Source organism: Thunnus maccoyii, chromosome 17, assembly GCF_910596095.1.
Source record: "Thunnus maccoyii chromosome 17, fThuMac1.1, whole genome shotgun sequence".
NCBI lineage: Eukaryota > Metazoa > Chordata > Actinopteri > Scombriformes > Scombridae > Thunnus > Thunnus maccoyii.
This window is the reverse complement of record NC_056549.1, coordinates 27,189,764-27,211,513: the sequence shown is the minus strand read 5'-3', so window position 1 is coordinate 27,211,513 and position 21,750 is coordinate 27,189,764. Positions and strand designations below refer to the sequence as shown.

At 39.6% G+C, this 21,750-nt stretch overlaps 2 protein-coding genes across 3 annotated transcripts in view; both read right to left on the bottom strand.

Annotated features, from left to right (window-relative positions):
* Positions 1–2,107: 2,107 nt before the first annotated feature.
* Positions 2,108–4,487, bottom strand: ndufaf4 (NADH:ubiquinone oxidoreductase complex assembly factor 4). The gene is made up of 3 exons (XM_042390556.1): positions 4,301–4,487; positions 4,033–4,136; positions 2,108–2,483 (listed from the first exon to the last, which is right to left on the bottom strand). Exons 1-3 carry the CDS (start codon positions 4,413–4,415, stop codon positions 2,178–2,180), a joined length of 525 nt encoding a protein of 174 aa, XP_042246490.1. The 5' UTR covers positions 4,416–4,487; the 3' UTR covers positions 2,108–2,177.
* Positions 4,488–5,397: 910 nt separating this feature from the next.
* dse (dermatan sulfate epimerase) overlaps positions 5,398–21,750 on the bottom strand; it is a 30,322-nt gene continuing 13,969 nt past the window's right edge. For both annotated transcript variants that reach the window (XM_042390773.1, XM_042390772.1), the window contains exons 4-6: positions 14,296–14,535; positions 11,795–12,002; positions 5,398–10,312 (exon numbers count right to left, since the gene is read on the bottom strand). In XM_042390773.1, coding sequence (XP_042246707.1) covers positions 8,566–10,312; positions 11,795–12,002; positions 14,296–14,535 — 2,195 coding nt within the window. In that variant the 3' untranslated portion in view covers positions 5,398–8,565. The remainder of the gene's footprint in view (positions 10,313–11,794; positions 12,003–14,295; positions 14,536–21,750) is intronic.

Sequence of the window (21,750 nt, the reverse complement as noted above, 5' to 3'; positions counted from 1 at the left end):
AACTTCAAAGCTCTGTCTGATTTGTTCTATCAAGTCAGTTTTTTCACAGGATGCCTCTTAAAACACATTAATAAATGCATTTTCAAACTCCCAAATTAATGACATTTAAACCCCTTGCGTTCATTGACAAATGCCAGCCAGTTAAATAACAGAAGTATATATTTCTATCTGTAAGCTGTTGTTGACAAAAGGCTCTTAATGTGTGAAAGACAGTGATGTTTAACTTTAGCTTCATGCAGCAATTACTTCCTTGTGTTCTTAGTTTGAAAGTATGAACCAGTGTCTCCTTGTACAGCGCTTTTTCACAAGTTTTTTCAATTTATGCAGACAACAAATTTGTTCAACATCAATTACAACCATTATCTCAACTGTGACTTTATCAAGCTATTAAATGTTAGCTTTCTATTTCTATGAATTGTCTGTGCAGCTGAAATATGTCAAATCTATACTGAGTATGAAGTCATTCTCGACCTCGACTTGAAAAAATAATGCTTTGAAAAAAAGTTTTTTTAGAGCTTTCAATTGCATGTCACTGTCTTTGTTGATGAAGCCTGAGATTTTTTTTGTTACCAAAGCTACATTGATTTGTAGAGATTATTTTATTGAACAAAACGAAGTCATCGGTTTTTAACTACCAGCTTATTTTCCAACTTTATCAAAAACCCAAAGCAGAATATCTATCAGAAGTTTTGGTGTGAGCCTTGAGTGGAGCCATCTAGACATTGTAAGGTGCTCTGTTTTCAAAAGAAGACTTTGCCTGCATGTTGTTAGCTTAACAGATTTACACTCACAAACACGGAAGACACCCAAATATTAAAATAGAGCAGCCCAGCTGAATGAGTGACTGATGAAACAGCTTCACACAAAGATTTGTTTACTGATTTAACTTGGAGAAGCTGGCTATATATTGTGTATACCTTCACTGGATATATATTCATACAATAGTCTATAGTCTTCTATAACATTAAGGAATAGTTCTGGACATGGTTAGCCTAGCTTAGCATAAAGACTGGAAGCGAAAACCCCTCACTACTAATTAACATGATGTATCTGTACTAAAAATGTAAAAACAACATTTTTGTATTTATGTGCTGGAACTATTTCTTGACAAACCACAGCTTATCCATCCACCCAGTGCTTCTGTGCAGCACCACAGCTTCCTCCTAAAACTACATATTGTCAATTTTATATTTCTCTTGGTGTACAAACTCAAGAAATGAGACACGGCATATTACTCAGTGAGCTTTGGAGGTGTTGCTAGGTGTATTTAGTAACTTTGGACGGAGCTACTTAAGCTGTTTCCCCCTGCTTCCAGGTTTTATGCTACGCTAGGCTAATCATGTCACAAGAAAGAAAGCAAAAATATGCATTTCCCAACTATTCCTTTAAAACAGGGTTTCTCAACCTTTGTTTTGACCTCTGGACTTGTTTTAACATCCCCAAAAATCTCATGAGAATCTGAGTATGAATACTTTTGTATTCTATTCCCGGCAAGGAGGAAGACTTTATAAAGAAACTATATTTAAAGATTATTTAAAGGTTCAATAAATGACATTGAGCCTCACTGGATGTCAACCAACAACTGTTTGCTATGTAAAGATATAGTGAAGTAATGGTGACCTGAGCAGTGAATGAAGTCACACTGTCTCTGTGTGTGTTGTTGTCCGAGCTTCTCTGTTCTCTGTTCTGGTAGCCACACCGGCCACGCCTGCATGTTGGTACATGTGAGTTCCTCCATGTCCTCCACGTCCATTGCCAAGATGGCAGCCGCATCACAAACTTTCCCAAATTACAGCTCAACAGTACACTAAAATATGTTTCTGAAAGCATTTGAGGTGAGAAATAAGCAATGCATTAACAGAATCTTGATCTATATTTGATCAGCTCTGCCTAGTCTGACAGTTTGATCTGAGTTTCGTCAGTTGTCGGCTTTCTTTCGCGTTTGTTTTGGTCTGAGATGTTGGTGCTATAGTGCGACATCTAGTGGATGAATGTCATATATTGCAACTTTAAATATTTGTATGTATTAATCATTGTATTGTTTTCATTTTTCTTTGTTTGTTAAATATCAAAGCTTGAGAAACTCTGCTTATCAGTTTCTATCAAGTCACTCTCCCAATGCACTTTATTGACATACATAAATAAATCAGGTGTTAATAATCACCATGAATCCAGTCCTAAGAAGCCTTTATCTGTTTGGCACTGTCAGTCTTGGGCGGAATGATCTGAACCTGGAAGGGCATAAAGAACTGCAGAAGAGCCTTTGTGTCTTTCAGATCCAGACAATATTCTTGAGCGATCTTTTCCGGCGTCCATGTCTGAGGTTGACGCTGGTAGCTGCTGAGGGCCTTCAGAGCCTCTGCGATTGTCAGTTTGCCTTTAGGAACGTCTGTGAGCTCCACCACGCCGTACAGGTCACCTGGCATGCTGTATCTCAGAGGCCTGCGCTCCGCTTCTTTCCCCACTGTCACCTCCTTGGATGCCTGTGAGAAGGACAACATCGAGTAAGAAAATGAGTCTACAATACTTAACAGCACTTCACACTTCAATCGGGAAGAGAGTTAGACAAAGACCACACTATGTCTATGAAATATGGAGCCAACCAATACTTTGGTCTAGAGAATGGTGTCTAATTAACTACTGGATAAGATCATAGTCACGGTGTCACAACTATAAATGCTCTCTTATGTTCCTAGCGAGGCTGCTAAATGTCCTGACAAAAATACTGTAAACATCTAAAAAATTAATTAAAAACTCACTAATCAAGCCCATTCAAGACATTAAGCAGAATAGAATGAATCTATCAAAAGAATATGAGGATTTATGGGGAGAGTTACGCTGACTTTGGTTCCAATAAATATCTGAACTATCATTTTCAGAAAGTAGAGAATCAAGCTAGCAAAACTACAGTCTTGGTAAGTATTGGACAAATTGAAATTTTGACCTGATGTTACATGAAATCTTCCAGTAATCATGAATGTCTGTACCCAATTTTGTGCCGATCTTTCATGTAGATGTTGAGATACTGTACTGAATGAATGAATATCCAACAATAGTTGCTAAAGATATTTTAGTCTGGACCAAAGTGGTGAACCAGCATGACTAAAGACAACATGAGATGATAAACAGGCTGCAGGGCATCAGGGATCTTTCACTAGCATGACTAGAAGAGACCAAGAGCAGGAAACTGTTACATGACCGTCCTCCAGTGTTCTGGAGACAATCATTTAGAGTGTAGTGTTAACAACAGGGAATTACAACATATCCCATAACAATCATTTCCTGTTTATCTGAAAGACCTCAGACACACAAATACATCCTGTTCCGCTCTCACTGGTGGTTCATTGTTGACTCTAAAAGTTCTGAAAAAACTGTATAGATAGATAAACTAAAGGAAACATTATAATATGTTTAAAGGGATATAATAAAGTGTCTCCTTGGCATAAAGTCTTTCAGTCTGTGAAAAGATTCTATTTTCTACATTGTAGAAAAACATTGAAGACATCAAAAATATCTTTCATATTTCTCCAAAAGGCCAAGAGTGAGCAAAGCTGTCATCAAGGCAAACAGTGGCTACTTTGAGGAGTCTAAAATATGAAACATATTATGGTTTACGTAACACTTTTTTTGTTTATTACATGATTCTATATGTTATTTTATAATTTTGATGTCTTCAGTATTGTCCTACAATATAGCAAATAGTAACAGTAAAGAAAAAACAATGAATGAGTAGGTGTGTCTTAACTTTTGACTGGCACTGCATATTCTTCAACACATGAGCTACTGTTAATTACATCTACTTAGTTCATTAGGAGTAGTGGGAAACATCAGGTTAGTTTTGCTTCATCATACTGAAGCCTACACGTCACCCCCGCCCTCCCCCCACCCACCACCACCACCACCACCACCACCTACCCCACCCCCAAATGACCATTAATTGTTTAGAACAGAGAACTTCCCAATGTAATTCTTATCAGATGATATTTAAGATGGCTGTAATAGGAACGGACAGCGTCGGGGTCTCAGCCTGACCTCTGCTGCTGCTGCTGCCGGGTCTGTGGACTCCACATACACGGTCTTGAGGAGTGCGAGCAGCGGGTCGTTCTTCTGGTGGACCGAATCCGCCGTTCCCGCCGCTGAAACACACAACATGCTCGTTAATAGGGACATTGTTCTTGAGATTAATCTGGAAAGCTTCATTCGTCAGTGTGAGTCAGAGAAACCAGCCCGGTGGGCATGACCTCAGAGGAGACGGTTACACAAGTTATTATTGTTGTTAGCGGAGCTGTGAGCCACTCACCCTCAGTGCTGCCGGCGTGTCGGGGCGCTGCTCGCGGCTTCTCCTTTGAGATTTCTCGGTGTACTCTGTTCTCTATGTTGACATTTCTGAACATACGCGCGACCCGAGCCCCCATGTTTCACTATCACTCCTCACACCGGTATCAATAAAGGTTATTCAAACTGTCCACGGCGAGCGAGAAGGTTCGTTTGACCACTAATAAGCGAACATAGAAATAAACAGCGACACCATGTGGCCGGAAGGGTTTTTTTAATCTGATGGGGAAAAATAGATGTAATATTGGTCACATGCACACAAATACGTAGAGTGAAATGATGTGTCAAACTCCCAGACAGTGCACAATACAAGTACAAGAAATTATAAAAGCTAAGGTAATATTTACAAAATCTATATCTGTGAATGGAAGAGCCAACAATAAAACAATAACAAATAAAATTACTGATAAAGAGCAAAAGGGTAAACACGGTTGTAAAGTTAACAGCAGATAAACTGACAACAGTATTTAAATAGCAGTTGTGCAAAATATACAAAATATAGAATTATTGGTGAGAGCAAAATGATAGAGAGCAGTAAACATGGTTATATAATTAAAGATCCCCTTCCAGAAGTGTATAAAATACTCTATTTTGAAAAAATAATTTGCATCTGATATGCCCCCCCCCCCCCCAAAAAAAATCATTAGGTTATCTTGTTAAAAAGCTTAAAAGTACTATTCCCTCTTCCTCATTAATTAATAATAGTGATTTCTAAAATGTTATCTTTTTATTTATTAAATTATTTTCATTTCATATTAAAATCACCATGCACATATCTTAAAAAAAACAAAACAAATGATATTAACTTATCAAGGAAAAATTTAGTTTTTAGAATGAAAAGGAAAGAAAACATATAAATAAAATCAAGATGCAGACATGTTGAAGTAGACTTGGAATTGAATTAAGAGATTTGACACAATGTTTGTGAATGGAAATGAAAGACTTTGCCAGCAATCAAAAATCAAGAGTTCTGTCTTCCAGTTATAACCTACTTTAGACATTTAGATTTTACTCAAAATTTAAATTCAAATTTAAAATTCAATGTAACAAGTTGTTTAAATTAAACTTAACAAGGTCACAAAATATCTTTAAATTAGCTTCACTGTGTTAAACAGTGTTAATAAATATTGATACAGGGATACCATTTAATCTGAATATTTAAATCTTATTTATTTGCTTCAGAGGTGATCATTGAAAAAATATATTTGGATAGTGACTTCATAATAAAAGAGATTTCTCCAAGTGGAGCATGCACAGTATCTAGAAAAATTCAAAACAAGATGAGAAGTTTACTGCCAGCAGATGGCAGCATTTCTTATCCTAAAACCCTCGAAGAGGCCTCGACGTAAAAAAGTGTTTGGTCTCTTTCTGAGGTTCAGTTTTTATCAGTGCTGGTTTCAAATACAAACAAAGCCTTTTTGTCACATTGAGGTTTAATTTGCGTACAAAGACAAAGTAAATGAAGCAGTTATCAAGCGTTTAGTGCAGGCCAGGCAACAAAGGTCATGTTTTATATAAGGGAAGCCATATGGAGCACATCTGGAAGTGATCATCTGCTCAATCATAACAAAACAACCCACAGCATTTTTGTGAGGAGAGGAATGGAAGGATATTCGTTTCATTTCACCCACTTACTAGTGTACGACTCCTGAGTTAGGAGCTGATGAAAGTTGCAAAGTCAACAAAAGGCCAGCCAATGATGCTTCTCAGTTACATCAACTCTGCACAGAGCAGGCTTCCCTCAAAAGACAACTCAGAAGAGTGTACAGAGAGGAGATTTTTTTTTTTCTTTCAAATCAAAATATGAAAAATAAACAACAAAGTGCTGTGAAAATGATTTTATTCAGTGGATGATATGATACAGTACTGATCTCTGACTGCTTCTTTGCATGGGAATATTTTTGATGACTGTTTATCGTTTCTATCCAGTGTTATTTACTGTGTGGACTGGAGGCTGTGGATTTAGCAGCTCTCATTTATAAGTGGCTCCGAGGCACGTTGATGCATGTGAAGCTTAGAGGGTGAAGAGGAGACATGTTGACTAGCAGAGCTGCAACAAGATGTGTGTTTGTCAGTGAGAAAATGAAAACTGCTTAGCAATCAATCTCTGCTTAAACAACAAAAGCTGCGCTGCTACTATCTTCTTGTACATTTGGACAACATATTGTCTAATGTAGATTTAATGCAAAGGATTTCTTTTACTATCAGGTGCTCATCAGAACAAGGTTAATGTTTATATGTAATAAAGCAATACAGTTATGCCAGTATGAGTACTGACTGATGGCTGAGTTGTGCTTGATAACCATGTTATCTTATTGTAGTATACATTTATTTACTATACCTCAGTGGCTAAGATAATGCAACACACTACAACCTGAAGGAAAAGTCTGGTAATATTCCATGTTTCTCACATTGCCAACAAATCCCATATGCAGACCAAAACCAACAATTAATTGATGTACATGATGATATGTTGTATCCCTCTGTGCCATTGAGCTCCATTGTTGTTCAAAAACTATTAGAAACACATCAGTGAGCCACGCTGTTGCACTGGGTGACCTGTTCCTTCCTTATTTAGACTCAATCCCACACACACCGTCCTGCTGCCAGAAATATTCACTAGAGCACAAAATGTGGATTCATCCGCCCCTGAAAATAGTCCCTATCAAATGCACTATTTCTTGTTAGAGTAACATTTGTTCAAAACTATAGTACCCAGCTGTTCTAGGAAATTACTGAGCCTTTAAAAAGTGAAACTACATATTTGTGAGCTGTTGTAAAACATTTATATATATGTTCAGTACAAATAATTGGGCTTTGGGCTGAGAGCCACATCCAGGGCAGTCAGGAAGTATTAAGACTGTTTTCATGGGATCTTTTGACAATAAGAAAATAAAAAAATAGAAAATATCAGCCTTATCTCTCAGGAAAAAAAAACTTGCAAATAAAGAAAACATCTCTGCACTACTTTGACAACACATAAGTGGCGAGTAGAAAAAAATGCTGCATTTATGTAAAACACAAGTGAGTTTTGAGGAACACAATATGACTACACACTGCAAATACAGACAACACAAGCAAATAAAGAACTCACCACAGTTTTGTTCTGTTCTGTACGACTTGCTGTGTGTCTGTGTGTATTTTCTGTGTATTTCTTTAAGCTAAATATTTGCTGTTAAATTGGGAAACATGAAAAATTAGCTTGTGTTTTATAAATGTGCATAATTTGCTAGTTTTATACTGTATAGTTTCAGAGTTTTTTCTCTGAATGTGATGTATGTGTTATCAAAGTGATGAAGATCTCTTCTTCATTTGCTTGTGTTTTGCTTGTGTTGTAGGGGTGTGTGGCGCTCTCTTGGCCACTGCATAATACATATATTTTACCAACATTTTTTTAGTTCACACAATCACTAGAGACAACACACGACTGCACACCTATGCATGTAGTAATTTTATTTACAAATGGTAAAAAAAAGAGACCATAAAAATATATCTTGCTTTCACATATATACATTTAAATGTATTTCTATGAACTATGTAGACAAGACAAATCTCAAGTACAGATGTGGTGACTGAATTATAGTGGCTAACCTTGAGATCTTTGATACAAGGCAGGACCTCTGAATGCTACAAAGGACAAACTTCACACAGACTCAGTTCTAAAGCTCCACAGAAGCTTATTAGATCAGAGGTGGTCTGGTTTCATCTCAGCAATTCCTATTTGGAATCAGTTTTTTTTTGTGAACACCCATAAGGTAGATCTTAGAAGTATTAGGGCCACTGTTGGAATGAGATCTATTGAAATCTAAGATTTTGAGAATAAAGTCACATTATTTGGCAGAAAAAGTAACAATGTTATGCAAATAAAGTTGAAGTTTCAAGAAAAACTGTTGAAATATTACAAGAAAAAGTCCTTAAGCTTATCACCTGCTATCTCTAGCAACATCATGTTACAGGATTTTTGTAACTGTTACAGTAAAAATCTGACAGACTACATATGACTATTAAAAAACTCAGATTATTACAACTTTTTCTTGTACAATTATGACATTATTCTCAAAATATTACAACTTTATTCCCCAAAACATCTATTTCTGTTCCTCAACAGTGGCCCTAATTACTCTGTCAGAGGAAGATCTGGCTCAGACTGAGGTGTGGGGTGCATTTTGTTCACCATGAACAACAGGTCAGTCGATCTGTAGTTGGACGACCCCTCACACATCCATGATGTTAACACTGTGTGTGAGAGCAGGAAGAGTAGAGGTACAGTAAGATGAAGCAGTCAATCAGGAGGATGGTGTAGAAACATCTCTGGGTGTGTAAGCTTCGACCCCTCTGGAAGCGAGTCAGTAACACAGCCAGTAGCAAAAAGAAGGTGGCAGTGTTGAGGAGAAGGAACAGCCTTATGTAAGAGGCTGTGCTGGACAGACCCTCGCTCCCTGCCGTGGCCACCATGTGAACCTCCTTGAATTTGCGGCCCTTCACAAAGCCCCCCTTTCTGTTTTTGCGGCCGTCTGCATAATCCATAAAGGCCCGCGAGTCTGCATCTCCCTCCTCTGGACTGTCCTCATATACACGCTTTGAAGTCCTCTGTCTCTCCTTCTTTTCACTCACCTCAATCTGTGCAAAAATGTCAGGTAGACTCTCAGAAAGCTTCTCCCCGAGGTTCACTTTCTTCCCCGCCTTACCCTTGCCCTGTTTCTTGGACATGGCGAACATCTTCTCGATGACCTCCTCTGTATTCTTTTTGTCAGAGAATTGGAGGAGGCGCTCTGCAGTCTTACGGAAGCTGGCGGTGTTGAGAACCCGTCCCAGGATGTGTCTCTCCATCTGCTGGAAGACAGGCTTGACATGCTGGAGGTTGTCCTCCATCACGTTGACGTATTCCTCTACTTCCTCCAGCGAGCTCTCCATCACAGCTGCCGCCTTCTCGAATACGATCTTCTTGTGATCCAGCAGCACCATGGCAAACAGAGGCTTGCTGGTGACCTCTCCGGTGAGTAGGTAGATAGTGTAGGTGTGGTCCTTGGTGGCTAGGTAAATATCCACCCGCTGGTCATCGCCACGCAGGCTGAAGCTCTGCACATCCACACCTGGTCCAAAGAAAATGTAGGCCACCCGGGTGTGAGGGTACCTTAGTGGCATTGTGACGTTTACATAATTGGAGCCATTATACGGGTACCCTCGAGGGTAATTCCAGTAACCTAACATCCCTCTGCTGCTGTAGCCTGTGTCATCCATCCAGAACATCTTATACTTGTCCTCACCATGTGATACAAACGCTCCATGAACACCATCTACTTTTGTGTCCTGGAATGGCAGCTCTGTGTTGTGAAAGAAGGCACTCATGGCCCTGGTTGGGCTGTCTGGATCCAGGTGGATGTGGTCCACCAGAAGCAGGAGCTGTGGGTGAAGGAGCAGCAGGTTCCTCTGAAAGTTTCGGATCTTTAGCTCTGGATTATAAGCGGAATGTCCCTCCCCACGGATGAAGACCATTCCCTGTCTCTCCATGGCAGCTTCTACTCTGCCCTGGGCATCAGCCGCCAGCCCCACCTTGTACTTCAACCACTTGGAGTCACAGGCCTCCGTCACCTGGCCAGCCCACGGCTTAAAGCAACTCCCTGAGAGGACCGAGCTGAACAACACCGCATTGTTCAGCAAAGTGTACTTGGGTCCATATAGTGCCTCTGTGATGAATGGGACACCATTGGGCGCAAAGGTGAAAGTGTTCTGGTCAGGGTGCTCATGGCCAGCATTGAAGTTCCTCCACCCCTTGATCCACTCTTTGTACTTATTCTTGTGAACAATGTCAAAAATGGCGCGTCCCCCCAGCTTCCCCGACTTGAAAGAGAGAAAGGAGCGGTTGGTGTCTGCAGGTAAAGCGCTGCCATAGGTCACTACACCCCAGTCCTCAAAGTGGTGCAGCTGGGATGTTCCAAAATCTGATGGAGGCTTGGGGTTCAGGCCCGGGTCATACCTGCAGAATACCATGAGAGGATATTAAATGGCTAAAATACCAATATGAACATTAAATTCAAAGGCAAACACTGATGTAAATTCTAAGTTATTTTGTGATGACATATTGCAAGTTAAATTTTTCATGTACCCACTTATTGTCAACCCGCCTCATTTACATACACCAACTTACTGTATGGGATTCCCCAACAGAACGCCTTTTGACAACACTAAGAGAACAGTTGTGACCTTACTGCTTTCAAGGAATAGTTCAACAATTTGGGAAATACACATATTCACTTTCTTGCCAGCAATTAGAACCACTGTCATGTCAAAACCACTGTCATGTCAGTTTGCTAAAAAAATGAAGCTAGAGCCAGCAAGTGATTAACATAGCTTAGCTTAAAGACAGGAGGAAACAGCTAATCTAGCTTTGTTCATAATACAGGCCAACATGTAAAAATGACAAGTTGTCGTTCTACAGGGAGTTATGTGCTGGAACTATTTCTTGGTCACCATGAGGCCAAGCAACCAGTGAAGACTCCAAGAAGTCATTGGCCTGCCCAAGAAAAAACCTCGCTATGCAACTCTCTGTAAAAACACAACTTGTTGTTTTCACATTTTGGTTTTTGTACAGATTAAACAAACAATATACAAACAATATAATGAGTGAACTTAAAAATTGTTGGTTGGCTGATTTTTTAAAACTTTTAAAAAACAGGGTCATGCTAGCTGTTTCCCCTGCTTTCCTCCTGTCTGCTAAGCTAAACTAAGCTAGCTAAGCTCACCTGATGGCTGTAGCTTAATACAGTAGTTACAGATAAGAGAGTGTTATCAACTCTTGGCAAGAACGCAAATAAGCATACTGCTGAAAAAAATTGTCAAATAATCGATTTGCTGATTGACAGAGTTTATCGACAACAATTTTGAGTCAGTTAATCAGAGGACTTGTGGTACTTTTCCAGTTTATGAGGTAAACTGAACCTGGCCTGCTGCATTTATCCAGAGCCACATGTGTAAAATAGTGGCTGTGGATGAGACAGGAGTTGACTGCTGGAAGTCAACGAAGTCGTATTTAAGTTTATGTTCTGCTTGTTCAGTTGTTTGATAAATTGCTCATACTGCCTCCCTTAATGCCCTTGTTGCACTTACAGCTGCGAGCAGTTGTAGCCCACTTGCTCGCTGTGAATTCTCTGGAGAATTCACTGCTGTATTCACACATGGCCTCAAGCGGACATTACACGGACTTTGTACTAGGGAGCTGGCAGGATCAAGTCCATTTAATGTCTGGTCCGACTGATTTGGACATTTGCGTTCACACATACAGCTCCTCCTGGTAATGTCCAGATAACTTCAGGGTTGCAGTGCATGTGTGAAAAGGGTTTTAGTTACATCACCAATAGATAAGAGTAGTTTTCAGGTAGATTTCCCCTTTAATAATAACTCTAAATAGAAAAACTGCAGTCAGATATTTCCTATTATGAAATCAAAGCCTGAAGCTCACCAGATGAACTCTGTGTGGAGAGTACACCATCGCTGCCCTTTGCCAGCCTGTCCTGGACCGTCTGTCACCCTGTTCTGATGAATCAGATCTGCCAGCCAGTTTCCACTGCCATTACGCAACACGTAGCGGTCCAAGAAGACCAGCTGGCTCTCCGGCCCGTAAAACCAGTTGTAGTTGGAATCTGCAATGGCTACAGTCCGCTGGAATCCTGGTGAGACAGTTAAAACACACAGAGGTGTCATGCAGACATACTTGATATCATAAATAATGAGCAACTGTGACTTGACAAATAGAATGCTAATGTACTGACTTATGTTGAAGTTTGGAGAGTCATATGTCCATCAAAACAGGATTTTAAATGTTATATGAATTATTTTTAAATTCCTACACACTACCATACAGAGCTTAGGACAAAAAAAATTGCCTGTGGTCATGAATATGTAACAAAATTGCCCTCCTACCATGAACCATGTGACCCCGCTCAGTTTCAAACCAAGCGCATATTGGTCACACTGTGCTTGTTGTCTGTAATTATGTAAGGAAAGCTTGCACTCTGGTGGTGAGAGGGTTCTTAGAAACCAGCTATAGTAACGACAGTATGCAATCACACTCAATCATTTGTGTACAAAAAACACTCGTAAATATAAATTTAAAGAGAAACACTCTACTTATGTCTCTTAGCACTATTCCAGTGAGCATGCATGAACAATGAATGGGTTTTTTCACATCACGTCGAAAATCAAGTTGAAATGAACACTGCTGCTGATATTCAATGTGGGCTTTGAGCAACAATGTTAACTGCACACATAGAGTATTACCATTAGCTTACTTCCAACTAACACTTCAAATCCCATCAGTGCTTATAATAACTTCTGTCACAATCACACTTACAACTGACATCTCAACTTCGTTGCTTACATTTCAACTGACTATTCTATTCAACCAAGTTGGTGACAACATACTGTATATCATCCATCTGACTGACATTTCAACTCCATTTACACTTCCACTGACGTTTCAAGCTCCTTTTAGCACTTACAATTAAAGAAACACTGCTTACACTTGACATCTAAACTGACACTTCCACTTATTACTCCTTTGATCACTTCCACTTACAACTAACATTTTGGCTCTTTCCCATGCTTACACTTCTGCTTACACTTTAACTCAAACTTTTTGAAGTACAGAAAGTGTACAAAAGCCATGACCAAAATAGTCATACATTCTTTCATTGTGTTACTTATGGATGGATGTATAGTGAAAATAAATTATTCCCCTTTTTGCTGGGGACCCCCTGAAACCCCCTCAAGAACCCCTGGGGGTCCCTGGACCCCACTTTGAAACTGACTATTCATCTATGTTAGTTTCACTACAGATTGTCCATCTGACTGACTCTTCAACTTCATTCACCCGATACACTTCAATTGACTTGAAATATGTTAGTTAAACTATTATATTATACAACTGACACTTCATCTCCATTCAGGGATTACACTTCAACTGATACTTGAACAGACAGTAATGTTGTTCAGTTTGACTGATATTGTTTCCCCTTTCAGCGCTTACACTTAATGCTTACACTTGACTCTTCAGCCTCTTTCGGTAGTTTCATTTCAATTTTCACTTTCACTTCTTTCAGTGCTTCAACTTCAGCTACAACTTAAAGTATTGCTTCACAAGTATTATTACTTCAATATAAAGTAATTACACAATACATTTCAAGACATTTAAATGTTTCAATTGTTTTAACTGCATTTTCTTTACAAAAAATAGCACACATTACTTTTCTTGAGAAAACAATTTTTTAGTGTTAGTTACACTCTTACTACCATTTGCTTTCTGTCTAGTGTATGTAAACACACAACCAAGAACACACACAGGCAGTGAGGGGACAGCAGTCATCCAGGCTGCTAACGGGACAGTTTAGGATAATCTGGCCTTGTCTTCCTGTCTGGTGGGGGGAGAAAGCTGCTATTGTTTCTCCGGATCCGAGGCTCTCCTGGCTGATGTAATTAGAGGTGCTTTCTGAGTGCAGCAGTGCCGGCGCGGCCACAATACAGAAACTGTTAGCAAGGGGTTGTGAAATGTCCGAGCCTGACCTAGGGGCCCCTCCTCCGCCGCTGCCCTCCCCCTGACCTTCAGACGAAACTTCCAGGGCACCACAGATTCCTGCAGGTCTCGGCTCAGCTTTGAAAGGCATCCAGGAAGGTAATAACTACACGCATGCATACCCCATATCAGCTCAGAGGAGACTCTCCAATGTGGCAGCCTGAGGGTATTTTCATGGCTAATCTAATATGACCAACCTTTGGCATAGAGCATGTTAGTAGGAACTAGCTGGATGTGTCAGCTATTCATAGCTAAGTAAACACTTACTCATGGATTGTTGACTTGCTCTGTATTTGGCTGCCTAAATATATCCATTTCAGTGAAAAGTGTATCACCTAAATTTTACAGCATTTTAAAAAGTAAACAAGTGTGCTTGAAGTTGTGAGAGTTACCAGGAAGGATAGTCCTGTACAGGAAGGCAAAGTGTTTCAGGAGCCAGGGGTGGTCGAAGTGGCTGATGGAAAAGTGGCGCTGCACCAGGAACATGTACTGGAACAGAGAACGGGTGGTGTAAGTCCCGTAGGCCACTCCTTCATATAGGGAGCCATCCGTCACGTCCTGAAGAAGGATCATGGACTTCTCCATGATGGACAGCACCTGCTTGGTCCACAGGTAGGCCTCTTGAAGGTAACCTGGAACACAGGAAGTTCAAGTTCAGGAATTTCACTCGAAGGAGCATTTGTATTTATACATTTCAAATAATTTATATCTTGCATTACTGTTCAAAACATACCAGTGTTTCAAATTTCTGACCCAGGCAGTAATTGTTTGTTAAATTCAGTCAGATATGAAAACCAGCTTGCAGAGAGTTAAACTTGCTTGTGACATGAAGGCCTAATCCATCCCAGTAAACAACAGGTTAACTTTTACTTTTTATCTCTTTTGAGTTAAGTTACTGACTCTAGTTTCTGTGTTTTTGCAAGTTGATATACATATGATATTAAAATTAACGGAAAAAAACAACAGGCACCTGGAAAGTGAGAAAGAAACAAGAGTAACATTTCCTGAAGCAAATGCTGTCCAACTGTCAAGAAGAACAGATGGTTTTCAGCTTTGTGACGATGCATTTTTTAGCTAACCCAACAGGCTTTTAAATAGTTTATTCACCTTGAGAAGTAGATAAATATTCTCAAACCGTTAAGGAAGGCTTAATCAAATCACAGATACAAAGAGACGATTTTCTGCTCAAAGCACGGATGTTGACCGCAAGACATGTATTGACAAAGTATGAAGTGATAAGTATTTACAAGCCCATTAGATAACTGTAAGTGAAGGAATCTTGGGCAAAAAGAATTTGTTTCTATGACTGACGGTTTAAGATGAGCCAAAAGGTATAGCAGGCCAAAAAAGTGTCAGTTCTAAGCATGAGAATTACATTTTTGGCAAATCTACCTTATTTCAATCTGAGTAATTTACTTTTACCTGATGAAGAACGCAGCATCATGACAATAAGAAAAGGTGAAATAATACCACTGCGGCTTTGCACAATCAGAAAGAGCAGGAGCCTTGACAGTTTTTAGATTACTGAGAACATGTTCTCACCAGGATTTGAAGTGAGAGACGGTGCATTACAAAACAACCAAGGCCTCATGTTTTAAACTGGGTGTGTGTGTTATGTCACTTCAATTTATTATCAAAGGAATTAATACAAAACAGCATTATAACAGTCCGTTACCTAAAGAAACCTTCCAAACTCCTTCTTCCACACACATCATCTAGCCGTGGGTCTGGAAAATATGACAGCACTATGGCACTAAAACATGTATACTGTGTCTCTGTCACACACTGGATCACACACATAGAGTTTACTATGAGAACAAGCGACAACATAAACACTCCAGCCACAGTTCATTGAGGAATCCCGGGGCCGTCGGCTGTAACTAGCCAGCATCCGCCCAGCCGGCCGGGTCCGCCCACTGGAGCCGTCCTCAGTGTTTGGTTTGGGGACCAGTGGCCTAAACAGAGCAGGTATTTACCATCAAACAGGAACTTAGGGCCCACACAAAGACCACATTTACACAAACAGCTCTTCACCAGCGCTGACACAGTCCAGAGAAACACTTCAGAGCAGCTTTGAATCCTGAGCATTTTGGCTAATGTTAACAAAGTTACTATGAAACTACTATAGCAACACTTCAGTAGCAAGATACACTATAAACTACATAGAAAAAGTAGCTTAATACAGTGGGAACCGCTTATAGTGATCACAGTTATAGTGATCAACTGCTTATATGGATCAAAAAGCTTGGGACAGAATCATTCCCATACAAATGCTGTTTATATAATTCACTTATAGTAATCAAGTAGTCCACTTAGTAGTCCGTGTTCATTTTGGGTCTCTTCATACATGACAACATACAGAATTTTCTTTTAAAACTACAGTGATTCTATTTCTTTTACTTTACTCCCATAATTCACATATGATATGCACTTAGGAGCTGGAGCACCATTATTGCTTCATAGTAACCCGTCTGCTTCCGGGCAGGAGGCTGGTGCTGCGTGCACACTGAAATCATGACAGGAAAAAGAAAGTCATTTTCTCTCAGTGAAAAAGGTAATCTCCTTGAAACTTATGACAAACTGTCAAAAACAGGACAACAAGATGCAGCAGCGAAACTTGGTGTTCCTCAGGATAACTTGTGTAGTCTACTCAAATAACGAGAAACAGTCATGGCTGCTAGTGATGGATGACTCGGTTATAATAATCATCTGCTTATAGTGATCAATTTGACCTGGATGGAGGTGATCACTATAAGTGGTGTCCATGATATATTGAGACAATTTCACATCAAGGTTTGTGGTGTCATTTATTACACTACAAATCACATTCATCTAATTGTCAAAGACTGCAGCGTAGCAACAGTGTAGCTGAAGCAATGCCACTCCCCAACACTAGCAAACATTTACTCATGTAGAAGACAGAGAACAAACACTTCAAGACATTGAAGTGTTTGTTTGGCTGCATTTACCTCAATATTAACATCCATATCAACACCATCTCCACTTTCTCCACTCTGAATGGCTGGATCTGTGCGTCTTTTATTTGTCTTATTATGTCACATCATCTCCTTTTCATTTCCAATGTTTATTGCCCCCCAATGTATTAATATACTGTATATGCTAATGTAATATAATATTTTTATGAGTTTATCTCCCGCAGAGTTGAACCGCAGCCAAAGTATATATTTTGTACTCAACATGACAGTGACCTCATAGAAATCCAGCTGCTGAACATGTCTGGAGGGCTGTCTCTAGATCAGTCCGGGAACTGAGACACACTGTATACACTGAGATTGGAGCTGCAAACTCACAGACAACCACGGCGCACATTTGCGCAACACCGTTGTCTTAGTAATTCTGGCCCTGTGTGTCATGTCTTTCCGAGAAAAAAATCCTCTAGTACACAGAAAATCATTTATATTTCCAAAGTAGAAGAAGTCAAACTGAGTAGTTGCATGATGAATAATGAATCATAGTTACTCTGTACAGAGAAAAAGAGGTAACATGTCCTGACACGTCATAAGCAGGAAATGTGAGAAAAAAGACTGAGGAAAAAGTCGAGACGTACACCACAGCAGTGAATTACACACCGAAGATGTCAACAAAAAAGGAGGAATCATCACGTTACTCCACACTAAAAGGAAAACACATACCAGACTAAAACACACACACACACACAGACACATAGAGTACAGTAACACTGGTTTCAGCTCTAATTTCTTCTGTTTTTCCAGAGTCTAATAATGTGGCTAGTTTACCTAATGACTATAGAGGGGATAATGCTGCTGTCAAGCTGAGGGCTTAAGCCTGACTGTCTCCCATGCTGTTATCCAGGGTGCCGGGTCTGGACACCCAGATGCCCCCATCAGCACACATTATGCCTCCACACTTAAAGTGCTGGGAATCGACCCTGCCAGTTAACTCTTCGAGCCCCGTCACTCAGCAGTCCACAGGAATGTGAAAGGTCAGGGGATTTCCAGCAACGCTCTTCGCCTCGCCCTCTGCTCATTTAGTCTGTCTTCACGTCAAGAGTGTCATACACTTTTGGCTGAGGGGCGATAGCAAGGATCTCGTGTATAATTGACCGTGAAGCTAGTAATTATTTTTTAATGAATTTTATATTAGGCGTGTGCCGAGTCAGTATTGGAATACTGACGGAATGTTTCCCACAGGCTGACAGCTCAATTGTGGGAGCAGCGCATTCATGTGCTTTGTACTGTCCCGCTCAGATGTTTGAAATTATCCTCTTCAACGCAAGAATACATTAACATGAATCTTTCCACAATGTCAGTGTTTTATTACTGTTTGACCTCCCAGTCACTGTAGCCACATTACTTTGTGATAATGGTAAATGCTAAAAAGTAGAGAGTATGACTTAGGAATGTCACTTTTAAAGCAACATGTATCTAAAGTTTGCTAACATTAGCCAACATAAGCTACTGGTCATACCAGACCAACTATGACTGTTATAGCAAAAAGTGTATTTAGCTGAGCAAGGGTGAGCTTTATTGCTTATATATTGAATTCAACTTTATTTGTAAGAGGAAGAATGTGTTACTGCTCACTTCAAATTAGAAGCATCAAGAGAAGAGATTAGGGCTGCAACTAATGATTATTTTCATTATTGAATAATCTCTTCATGATTAATCAATTAGTTGTTTGGTCCATAAAATGTCAGAAAGTGAAAACTAATACCTTTCCCACTACAGCCTTTATGTTATAAAAGTAATGAAGATGTTTATGTTGATGGCACCAGAGAAAAATTCAGGGGATCACCAAAGTCATTCCAATGCATCCTGTGGGGAGCATGAACATCTGTTCTAAATTTCATCCAAATCCATCCGATAGTTGTCATGACATTTCACTCAGCACCACGAATGCCAGCCTCATTGTGGTGCTAGTGAAAAATCAGGGGGATAACTATTCATGAGATTCATCCTCAGCAGACCATGAATGTCTGCACAAAATTTCGTGGAAATCTTTCAAATATTTGTTGAGGTATTTCAGTGGTGAACCAACAACCGCCGTTGCCAAGCCTAAAGCTGCTAGTGTGACTAAAATGAATGTATAAAAAGGGCAACTACCCCTCTCTGTCCAACCAGTTTACAGCTGAAAGTCAGAACTTTAACCTTGTTTACTCTTTAATTATAATGACCTCAGATGGCTGCAGGAACTGAATCAATGTAAGAAGGCTTTCAGACAGCCTAAATGAAGCTCAAGATTCATTTATTATTATCATTTTACAACACAAGGTTGTGTAACGAAATGTAGTCTGTAGTCCCTTTATTCTACTCACAAAAACAGAAATGATATAAATGGATTAGTAAATAATAAGTCATATAAATAAAAGTATTTTTTATATCATTGGAGTGCAGAGGATGAGTTGAGGAGAGTCACAGCCTGAGGAAAGAAGCTGCTCTGTAGTCTGGTGGTATGACAGCGGATACTTCTGTATCTCTTGCCAGATGGCAGCAGGGTGAACAGGCTGTGGTTGGGGTGGGTGTTGTCTTTTAGTGTCCTATGGGCTCTGTGCAGGCTCCTCACCTCACCCATATCACTGATGCTCGGTAGATGGGTACCGATGATGTTGCTGCAGCAGAGCCTTCCTGTCTTGCACACATCTCATGCCAATTTGTGATGTTTCCAGTCAGGATGCTTTCTATTGCTGCTTTGTAAAAGTTAACAATAATTTGGGATGGGAATTTTGTCTTCTTAAGTTTCCTTAAGAAATAAGGGAAAGGCTGTTTGTGGGCATCTAGGTATGTAAAGATTTTATTTGAATCCTTTTTCTAAGCTCTGCCCGCTACAGACAATCATAATACACTTTCCATTGTACACTCAGAGGTGTTTCTAATATTTTGTCCATCCCATTTATATCAATTAGGGTAAACTAAATATTAGAAACACCTCTCAGTATAACCCAATACAGTTCAACAACATCCAAAATGACCATCAAATCAATCAACACCTCACTAAAAAAGATGAAATAAAAACTGAACATTATAACCTTTATGCATTTAGGATTTATCACAGGGCTGTTTTATTGCATTGGTTTAATCTAGGTCTACCTAATAAACAATATTATACAATATATGTACATAGTACAGTTTATACTGTAGAAAAAGTTTTAACACTTCTGAGCAGTGATGAGGACTATTAAGAAACAAAACTATTGAATAATTACAGAGGAAATAAGAATAAATAAAGCTACAATGTCTCAGTTTCTACATTATGATAGCTCCATTCTTTACAGACATCAGGACAATACTTGGGGACAACTTCCTTACAGGAGTAGCATCTGTGTTTAGTGACGGACACCTTTACAGGTGACAGCAGTGTCTGCATCACGTACATATGCAGCCTCAGTGGGCCCCCTCCCCTATTAATACATTCATTGTCACACCTGTAAAAATAAAGGCATCAACAAGTACTGTAAACACATGCATCTGTAGTAGATATTAGAATTATCAGTAATTAATTAAGCAATATCTCACTCCTGGCAATAACATTAGGCCTACTAATTTTGTTAGGAGATACAGTGCTCGGTGTGGTGAGGATGCTGCTCCACCTTCTCCAGACAACGAGCTTCGGTCGCCAATAGTTCTGGAGAGAGCTCTCACATTATCTCTCTTGCATCTGAAAGCTTTTGCACCATGATGCTGCAGAGACAGTGGTTGGTGGAGCTCTGCGTCGTCCCTGCTTGCTTACAGATTGCGGGCAACATTTTAATGGTTATCACAGAGTGATAATTAAAAATATAATTGTAAAAGGATCATCAATCAACCAATCAGACTGCAAGATTTTAACTACCTGTTTTATAAGTGTTTGTAACACATTAAAGAAAGTCTGCACAATCTGAAACCTTTTCTCTCATCATACTGTAATTACTGGGTGAGGTTTTTACAATGAGGTTTCGGAACAATTACATTATTATTGTTATTGAACATTACAGGGAGTAATGTTCAATAACTATTATGAGATAATTATAAGGAGTGGCTCTAATGTTTTAGAAATAGTCTGTCTGTTTATTCAGCTGGGAGTAATAGTTTACTTGTGTGTAGCATTTTAAAATTGCAGAAAAAAACCAAACTTTTCATTCAAGGCTTTCTGAGGTCTCTCCTCATGTTCGGGACCTGGGTGCTTCCTGATGAGATAAAAGCGGTGTTGTGTCGTTCAAGCTGTACGCCGGTTGACTTCATAGTGAGCAGCACATTTCAAATGAGCTGCTGGGGTGCTCAGCCGTTCTCTTACAATTTATTTTATTTATTTATTCATTTTTTTGGTGAGAGTTAGATAAGAAACTCAACACCACAATCAAATTACAAGATAACACCTTTGTTTAATCTGTACAAAAACAGAACGGCAAAAATGCCACATGGTGGTTTTATGGGAGGTTATGTGCTGGACTATTTCTTGGCCAGTCGCACTGAATTCCTGGAGGTTTGTCATCACTGTGCTGTAGTGGAGGCTAAACGTACATAAATGCCTTTTACTCACCTCTCAAATTCTGAAATACTGTTTACATAGTTCAACCTGAGCGTTTACGCAGACTTTCCATCACTTCACAGCTGTTAGCTCAGTCACCACAGTCCTTATAGTAGATTCTAGGAACGCTTGTTTTGATTTGTATACTTGTATGACATGGAGACAGCAGTTAATGTTAACAAGGAGCGACCAACAAACACTCCTGCTGCGCTACTTTTAAAACAAACCAACCCTCCGTGCTGAAGCCAGCAGGCAGACTGGAGCCGCTTTCATGAGACGGACGGATGAATCAGATTTCAGAGGATCATAAATCACATTAACTGACATCAAATAATAATCTCTTCCACAAAAGACAATAAAAT

Bases quoted from the DNA above. Each gene is read 5' to 3' on its own strand.
- ndufaf4 (XM_042390556.1), bottom strand. From the start codon at position 4,415: ATGGGGGCTCGGGTCGCGCGTATGTTCAGAAATGTCAACATAGAGAAC. The intron at 4,137-4,300 runs GTGAGTGGCTCA...TGTGTGTTTCAG, and splicing joins ACACGCCGGCAGCACTGAGG to CGGCGGGAACGGCGGATTCG. The intron at 2,484-4,032 runs GTCAGGCTGAGA...TCCTTCTCACAG, and splicing joins CGGCAGCAGCAGCAGCAGAG to GCATCCAAGGAGGTGACAGT.